Source organism: Pipistrellus hanaki (genome assembly GCF_964339955.1).
Source record: "Pipistrellus hanaki genome assembly, chromosome: 10".
Classification (NCBI taxonomy): Eukaryota; Metazoa; Chordata; class Mammalia; order Chiroptera; family Vespertilionidae; genus Pipistrellus; species Pipistrellus hanaki.
This window is the reverse complement of record NC_140512.1, coordinates 67,772,852-67,781,860: the sequence shown is the minus strand read 5'-3', so window position 1 is coordinate 67,781,860 and position 9,009 is coordinate 67,772,852. Positions and strand designations below refer to the sequence as shown.

The 9,009-nt window shown below is 39.2% G+C and overlaps 1 protein-coding gene across 3 annotated transcripts; it reads left to right on the top strand.

Annotated features, from left to right (window-relative positions):
• LOC311628736 (GTPase IMAP family member 7-like) lies at positions 1–8,470 on the top strand. 3 transcript variants are annotated; one of them, XM_084896242.1, is made up of 3 exons: positions 88–121; positions 3,155–3,195; positions 7,008–8,470. In XM_084896242.1, the coding sequence occupies exon 3, from the start codon at positions 7,048–7,050 to the stop codon at positions 7,924–7,926; it is 879 nt and encodes a 292-aa protein (XP_084752368.1). In that variant the 5' UTR covers positions 88–121; positions 3,155–3,195; positions 7,008–7,047; the 3' UTR covers positions 7,927–8,470. The 3 variants fall into 3 exon arrangements, with proteins under 3 accessions (XP_084752367.1, XP_084752368.1, XP_084752369.1); XM_084896241.1 differs by lacking the exon at positions 3,155–3,195 and having other exon boundaries at positions 1–121; XM_084896243.1 differs by lacking the exons at positions 88–121; positions 3,155–3,195 and adding an exon at positions 5,586–6,170.
• The last annotated feature ends 539 nt before the right edge of the window (positions 8,471–9,009 follow it).

The following is a 9,009-nucleotide window of genomic DNA, read 5'->3' as shown; positions in this document are numbered from 1 at the left end:
ATGCTTTCTGCCTCCCTGGTTTCAGAGGGTGTGAACAATTTTTCTTCACAGTTAAAATAAAAGCACCAGCTTGCAGAGTGTCTTTGGAGAAAATCTGAGAACTCATCAACTGGTTGAAAAGGTGAGTCTGGTTGCAAGCAGACTCAGTGCTTCTCAGCACTAGAGTTATTTGGGCAGTAGGTCAATGGAGTGTACATAGTGTGAGTTCTGGTCGCAGGAAGGATCAGGTTCTGTACCAGAAGTACAGCAGGGGAATGCTGTCAGAGGGTAGTGAAGGAAGGTAGGGAGGGGGTCAGGAGCTTTATTAGTACAACTAGAGGTCTTGTGCATGAAAATTCCTGCAAGAGTAGGCCTTCCTTCCCTGGGCTGCCAGCACCAGCTTCCCTCCAGTACCTGGGATCCTGGCTTTCCTCCTCTGGCTGCCTATAGGCCTCTGAGACCTGGGTTCACTTCCCTTGGGCCTTGGCTTGGTCAGGAATGATCTCTGGTGTAATTAGTATATAACCCTTTTAGTATTATAGATGTTACAGGTCTCATATTGAAAAGAACACATTTGTGCTGACTGGTACACCTTCAATGCATTTGCTGCTGTGAAAAACACTGAGGGCTGCCTGGCAAGCCTGCCTTTTCCCTGGACAGAAAATGAGTGTCCCCAAGGCAGGTCTTTAGAACTTGAAGACAATATAGAGACTGATCTGTCTAACTCCCTCTTTTTACCCAAAAAGAAGCGGGATCCTGGAGAGTTTGGTGACTCTAGGGGTTGCCCAGGCCACTAAGGGCAGAGGAAATCTGGACTGCAGTTGCTGAATCCTTTTCATCATTCAGCAGAGAGAAACTCTAATCTACGTAGTGTGACATGTAAGATGAGGAGGGGGTGACATTGATAAAGATTTGGCTATTCTGCAAAAACAATGTACATGAAACCCTCCACTCATTGGCCCCAGTTACAAGTTTCCTAAAGTGTTCTGTTCTGGAAAGAGTGTGGACTGTCCTACCTGCCTTCTCTTGATCTAGCTCTGATTTGATGTAATTTTAGAATCCAGAGAAGACACTGAAGGAGGCCATTGTGTGCAGTGGTTAGGAGGGAAGGTGGTAGTCAGCCAGACTTTGAATTTGATGCCTGTTCTGCCCAATACCTATTATCACCGTGACCTTGGGCAAGTGTTTCAGCATTTTCAAGCCACATCATGTCTTTATTTAAAAAGTTAGAATAATAAAATTAGCTTTTTGCAGGCTATTATAGGGGAATAGGTGAGATAATGTATAAAAAATTATCCGTGCTTATTTTAGAATGTCAGCAATAGTTATATTACATACATATCAAATTTTTATTGTTGAAAAATGTTAATTTACTCAAAGATACATGGACATTAGAAGGAACTTTCATGTACCTAGACCAAGCTTCCACAATTATTAAGTGATGCCAATGTTGTTTCATCTATAACATAGTGTATAGATTCTATATACTTACCACTCCCCAGCTACACCACATTATCTTGAAGCAAATATCATTGTTTCATTTAATCAGTAAATATTTGAATTCATTTAAAAATATGACCATAATTAGACTTCAAAAAGCAAATAGAATTTTTTTTACAAAGTTAACAGTTGTCTTCAGATTTCCCTGATTGTCTCATAACTTAAAAGACTGTTTGAAGTTGGATCCTATTAAGATTCATAAATTGCAATTGTTTGGTTTCTCTTATATTTAATTTAATATATAGCTTTCTCATCTTCTCTGTTTCTTTCTGTAAGAAGAAATTTCTTTGTGTAAGAAGGAGGAAGTCTTTTTCCCAAAAGAACCGGGCAGTTTACATTTTGTTGATTAACATTCTCACGGTGTCATTTCACCCATTTTTATAGTTGCAGGGTTTTGGGTGAAATTATTTAAGGAGAGGCTTGATCTGATTCAGGTTTGACTATTTGGTAGAAATACATCATAGATTCAGTGTAAACTTCCCTCAGAAGGCATATAATGTTTAGTTATCTCACTTTCTTTGACATTTATCGACATTAAGGATGGCCTACATTTCATTGAGGGTCAGAAGTGATTGTTAGGTCACCAAAGGAGGAATGCATGAGGCCAGAGTGGTGAGGGATTATGAATTTATTTGATCATCCCCACACCAGGTGGATGAGCATGGATGGTTCCAGCCCCCAGTGAGGGGGAAAGAATGAAATGTGGTCACCACAGGTAAAATGTAGTCTCAGCAAAGGGAATGTCCATAGTGAAATAGCTTGAAAAGCCAGTTCCCAAGGGAGGAGTATTGATTTATTATGCAATCAAAACTAATAGTGATGATATAAAATTCTATCGTTCTTACTTTATTAGATGGAAAAATCTTATAAAAAAAAGTTCCCTCCAACAATTCTCTCATTTCCACAAAGTACAGTAGTATCTAAAAGATAAGATAAATGCTCAATTCTTTCCTTTTTTTTTTTTTTTTTTTTTTTTTTTTTTGTCAATGTTCATAACAAGAAGATGCTTTCTTAGCACACTCCCAAGGGAGTGATTGCCTGTTTTAAGTAGAAGGCTGTGTTATGAACACATGTATTTAAAAATATCTGATATATTTTGATTCATTTGAGTTATTATCAATGCTCACATTGCCCCATCTATGTCCAGGTACATTCTCTTGAGTTTGGATCTTAAGTCCTTTCCATAAGATCCCAGAGATTTTTGAGAACATCTTTGTTTTCTTGTTGACAAGAGAGTGAAGGCTCAACTGAAGCATTTGCTGCCTATTCCTAGAATCAGGAATTATTAATAAAACTCTAATTTTGGTGGAAAATAGCATTTGAAAACCACTCTCTAGACACTAAGGATGGACATTGCACCAGGCTCATTATTATCTCCAATACTTTTCAAAGATTTTCAAAACTGCACACACACACACACACACACACACACAGGATTTTTGAAAACAATTTATTTTTTAAACTTAAGTTAATAACACTAAAGATGAACAATGACATTATTGTTTTTTTATGTGTCTTAGACCAATTCATCCTCCCAAAATGTACAGAGTTTGACATTTCATTTCGTTTTTAATGTACAATTAGAGTTTGACATTTCATTTCGTTTTTAGAATTTTAAAAAATATATATTTTTGCGTAATTATGTACAAGACCACTTAGTGTAACAATTTTCCAGTTTCTGTCCTTGTTCCCTCCAGCTGCTTCTCCCATTCCCATGTAAGTAAATTTTTGGGTTTAGTTTTTAGAGTATCCTGCTATTGCCTTTTCATATATATGAAAAGGATATGTATTATATTTTATATATATAGTGCACATTCTTTCTTATTAGAGAAATGGTAGATAAACTCTACATTATTTTCTCATTATTTTCTTCATGGTTTTTCCCCCCCACTTAATGATGTATCCTGGAGACCTCTCTATGATTGTACAGAGAGACACATAGTCCTACACTGTGTGACTATATCTTAGGTAATACAACCAGTCCCTACTAATAGCCATTTGATAGATTTTTGGTCTTTTGCTAGTACAAATAATGATGCAATAAATAGCATGATGTGTCATTTTTCTGTATTTTTCTCAGTGTAGTTAAGGAATAAATATTAAAATGGAAAATTGACAGGAAAATGCATATGTACATTGGCAGCATAGTGCTGACTTCCCTTCTGTAGGGTTTGGACTGTTTTTCCATTACCACCAGCCATGCAGGAAAGGACCAGTTTCCATCATACCTTTGCCAACAGATTATGCTAGCAAATGTTGAATTTTTGCCAAACATGGAGATGTTAAATATTATCTCACTTCAGAAATAGAGGTGTAATTTAATTAATATTTTATTCATTTTATTTTTTTGTTATGATTTATTTTTCTCTGAATGCATGTTAATGACTTTTGATTTATTCAAAGTGCATTTAAATTCATTTTTCTCTGAATGTTTATTCCCATCTCTTCCTCCATTTCCTATCAAGTTACTGGTATTTTGTTTCTGTAACTTTAATTTTCTGTGTATAAAAGGAACATTTATCCACTTGGTTTTAAGCTGAAAATTATTGCATTTTTGCTTTAATTTTTCAAAAGTGTTTTTTATCCCACATTATCTGTGATTTTTTTTATGTTATCATTTTATTCATCCTTTTCTTTACTCTATTTTAAGTCTCAGAAATATTTTTCTTACCTCTAGGTTACAAATACAGTAAGTTACCCAGGTTTTTTTGTTTTATTTATATGCTTTTTTCTCTTTTTTTACATTTAAACTTCTAATCTGCTTGCAATTTGACTGGCATGAGGCAATGGATGCAATTTTATTTATTTTTCTGTATGGTTATACAGTTATCCCAAAGTTGCTTTCTTACAACATCGTTAGCTCCCTTGTATGGTATGCTGTTTTATGGAATCTAACTGTAAGACAGTGTAATTGAATTGAATATAAATGAATAAGAAATGATTAATTTGGTCTGTTTCTGAATTTTCTGTTTTTGTTTCACAGGTCTCTCTACTGGTACAACAATATCACACTTCTGTAATCATAGAAATTACAATGCTTGACCCCTGGGAGAGTTAGCCCTCCTTGTTCTTTTTCTTCATTGTGCTGAATAACTTCCTTTTTTCTTCATTCAAATGAACATTATAATCTACCATTTAACTTTATAACCCACTATTTTTTACCTGCCTAAAACAATGGTGATGACAAAAATTTTAACATTATATTTATACTATCTAAGAAAAGAGTAATATGGAAATTAACCACCACTCTGCCACACTCATAAGCCATGCCCACCAGCCACACCTGCCAGCCAATGAGGAGAAGATATGAAAATAAACCCAACCAAGATGGCTATGGTCACAGAGAGCAGGCAGGTAGCTCGTGTTTCCCTGGCAATGGAGGAAGCCAAGCTTTCCACCTGCTCTTGCAGGCCTAGGCCTCCACTCACATCTATAAAGTTTCAATGATAGAAGATACACAAATCCAAACAGAAATGGTGGCCTCAGAACTGGAAAGAGCAGGAGGGTTGGGTTGCCACCAATAATGGAGGAAGCCAAGCTTCCTGCACACCTTGGCTGGCCCAGGCCTCCACTTAAGGCTACAAAGTTCAATTATATAAGATACCTAAGTCCCAACAGAAACGGCTGCCACCATAGAGTGAGCAGAAGGCTTGGCTCTGCTTCAGGCTTCAAAGTTTCAATTGTAGAAGATAAATAAACCCCAGATACCAGGACCTCTGCTTGGTTTGCCAGGGGGCATGGCTGGCCTGAAAACAACCACAGGCCCCTGGCCCACACCACCCCACACACCAAGGAACCCCGATCCTGATCCAGGACACCCTTCAGGCAAACCAGCAGGCCCCCACCTGTGCACCAGGCATCTATCCTATCTAATAAAATAGTAATATGCAGATTGATCATCACTCCAACACAGAAGATGGCTGCCCCCATGTGGTCAAAAATGGTTGCCACCATGTGGACACAAGATGGCCACCAAAAGATGGCCAGCGGAATAGGGCAATTGGAGGGACCAGACCTGCAAGGGAGGGCAATCAGGCCAGCAGGGGAGGGCAGTTGGGAGGGACCAGGCCTGAGAGGGAGGGAAGTTCGAGGTGATATAGCCTGCAGGGGAGGGAAATTAGGGTTGACCAGGCTTGCAGAGGAGGGAAGTAGGGGGTGATTGGGCCTGTAGGGAAGGGCAGTTGGGAGGGACCCAGGCCTGCAGGGGAGAGCAGTTGGGAGGAACAATTCTGCAGGAGAGGGCAGTAAGGGGCAAAGAGGCTCGCAGGGGAGCAGTTAGGCATCAGTAAGTCTGGCAGAAGAGTGGTTAGGGGGTGATCAGGTTGATAGGCAGAAACAGTTATGGGCAATCAGGAAGGCAAGAAGGTGAGCAGTTGGGAGCCAGCAGTCCTGGATTGTGAGAGGGTAGTCGGCCATCCATCAAAAGGTCCCAGCTTGGAGAGGTTGCAGGCTGGCCTGATGGTTATCCCCTTCCCCCCTTACACAAATTTCATGCACCCGGCCTCTAGTCCTATATAATCAAGGCCTAATATGTAAATCAACTAAACAGTGGTACCATCAGTGGAATGACTGGCTGATATGACGTGCACTGACCACCAGGAGGCAGACGCTCAATGCAGGAGATGCCAATTGGTGGTCACTGTGCTCCCACAAGGGGAGTGCCCCTCAGCCAGAAGCTGGACTCTTGGCTGGTGAGCATAGCAGAGGTGGCAGGAGCCTCTCTTGCCTCCGTAGTAGTGCTAAGGAGCAACACATCAAATGATAAGGAGCAGTGAGCCAGTTGGCAGACATCCCCTAAGGGCCCCCTTATTTCAAAAGGGTGCAGGCTGGGCTGAGAGACTCTTCACTGAGTGCACAAATTTTGTGTGCCAGGCCTCCACTATAAATAATGTTAGAGAAATATCTACTTTTTCTTCATCCGAAAACTTTGTAACTCATTATTTTTAACTTTATAATCCACTCTTTCTCAGCTAGGGGAAAAAGTTATGATAAAAAATTTAAATTTATACTTATATAAGATCATGTTAGATAATTATCTATAATTCAAATGTATAAAATGCTTTAAACATGGGTCAGATTTTAATTCAGTCAAATGTCTTGCTTGACTACCCTAGGTAATTTTCTACTTGATCTATTAATAAGATGTGTTGTAACAATAAATTTTGTTATGGATATTTCCAAATAAAATAGGTTTATAGCTTTATTTATTGGTCAAATTTCTGTTAGCCTTTAGAATCAACATCACACTTGATTCATAACAGAATTGAAAGATTTCCCTCTTCTTTTATATGATTAGGAATATTTCATTTAATATTGATATGATCAGTGTTGTAGAGGTTGAAGTGAATTCTCCTGTGAAAGCACCTGGACATGGTACTCTTTTGTGGGAAAAGTCTGCTTTATTATTTCCTCCAGATGAATAATAGGTGATTACAAATTTTCATGGAGGAAAAGAACAAAGAAAATAGCTATGAGAATGGTCCCCACTTACCTAAGTATCCTTTTCCCTTCTCTTTCCCTTCCTTGAGGTCCTGTTGGTACCTGCACCCCAGAGTCTCTTGAAAGAAGATGGCTGCCAGTGAGAACAAAACTCTGAGGATTGTTCTGGTGGGGAAAACCGGAAGTGGAAAAAGTGCAACAGGAAACAGCATCCTTGGCAGAAAAGCATTTGAATCTAAAATTGCTGCTCACTCTGTTACCAAGAAATGCCATAGAGCAATGCGACACTGGAAGGGGAGGGAACTTCTTGTAGTAGACACCCCAGGGCTCTTTGACACCAAGGAGTCACTGAAGACTACCAGTGAGCATATCAGCGAGTGTGTCCTCCTCTCCTACCCTGGGCCCCACGCTATCATCCTGGTTCTACATGTGGGCCGCTACACGGAAGAGGAACAGAAAACAGTTGCATTGATCAAGAACCTCTTTGGGGAGAAAGCCATGAAGCACATGATCATCTTGTTCACTCACAAAGATGAATTGGGTGATCTCACACTGCATGAGTTTATAGAAGAATCAGAGGAAAAACTGCAAAGCCTCATCAAGGAGTGTGGGAACCACTGCTGTGCCTTCAATAACAAAAGCACAGATGAGGCTGAGAAGGAAGCTCAACTGCAGGAGCTGGTAAAGCTGATAGAGGAAGTGGTACAGGAGAATGGAGGGGCTCACTTTTCTAATGCCATCTACAAGAATATAGGGGGAATGTTGCAACAGAAGAAAGAGGCCTTGAAGAAAATCTATGCTGATCAATTACAGAAGGAAAATAAACTAATTGAAGATCAGTATGCTAAGGGGAATATATCAAAGCAAGACATGAAGGATTTAAAAAAAAAAAGATTGGAGTATTATAATAAACAAATTGAAAATATTAGCGAAGAAGATGTAAGAAATACATTTAAAATTGATTATTGGATTTGGAATTCATTTTCAAAAGTATGGAATATGTTTTGAAAATAATGTAAATTTTATTTCTTTATTTAGTATGATTTGTTAATGTGGTTAATCCTATTTTACAAAGATGACTACAGCAATGTATTCTATCCCACCCATTCTTCTTGTTATCTTAGTTTATTTTTCCTTCTGTTGAATTATAGGGTTTATCTCATAACTTGAAATTCAATGGCCTTTGTGACTGCTTTGACAACCAGTGTGTGGTTGTGACTTCAAAAGTGAGATAGGAAAAATGCCTCTTTGTTCCCTAGGGTTTGTGGGCTTGGCACTTGGCCACCATGTGGTGAGGAAGCCCCAGTTGTCTATTGAGAGGCCATGTGAAGAGGACTTGAAGTCACTGGCCCACTCCCCTGGCTGGTCTTTGATCTGCCAGCAGAACTAACTTGACAGCCAGGCAAGTGAGGCAACATGGAAGCAAATTCTCCAGATGCCAACTGAGCCACCTCAGACTAAGCAGCAAAGAGCAAATATAGGCCACCCCCACTGCATCCTGCCCAGATTACAGATTCATGAGAAAAATAAAGTTTTTTGATTTAAACTACTAGACTTGGGGATGGTTTGTTATTCTGTGATAGTAACCACCATCATCTTCCCTGCTGACTCACCTCCAATACCCACAATGCTAACAAATGGAAGAAGTTACAGAACTGGCATAATCAGGCAATAATATTTTATTTTATTGAGTTCACAGACTCAATTTAGAAAAATTCAAATCAGAAATCCTTCATGTTTCAAGTGTTAGCATGCACATTTTTTCAGTCCATCTCTGCATGTACATTGTTAATGAAGCAGTTGGTTTCTCCAGCAAGATGATTCTATGGTCCATGTGAGGAAAGAGAATAAGAAGCTAGGAATAATCCTGGATGAATGGAATAAGAAAACTGAGATGAGTAGATGGGCAGCTTATAGCTAGTTTGTTAATCACAAAATCTCATCTTCCCCAACCAGGGGCTGTGAGCAAATGGTTTATACGTCTCCTCCCTAACAAGAGAATACATAGCTTTAATCAGACTGGTCTGGGAAGTAGAGCACAAAGACCCAATTCATGCCATTTGTGCCAGCTAAAACCAAGGGCAGATGAAG

Coding starts and splice junctions, on each gene's coding strand:
- LOC311628736 (XM_084896241.1), top strand. CDS start 7,048: ATGGCTGCCAGTGAGAACAAAACTCTGAGGATTGTTCTGGTGGGGAAA.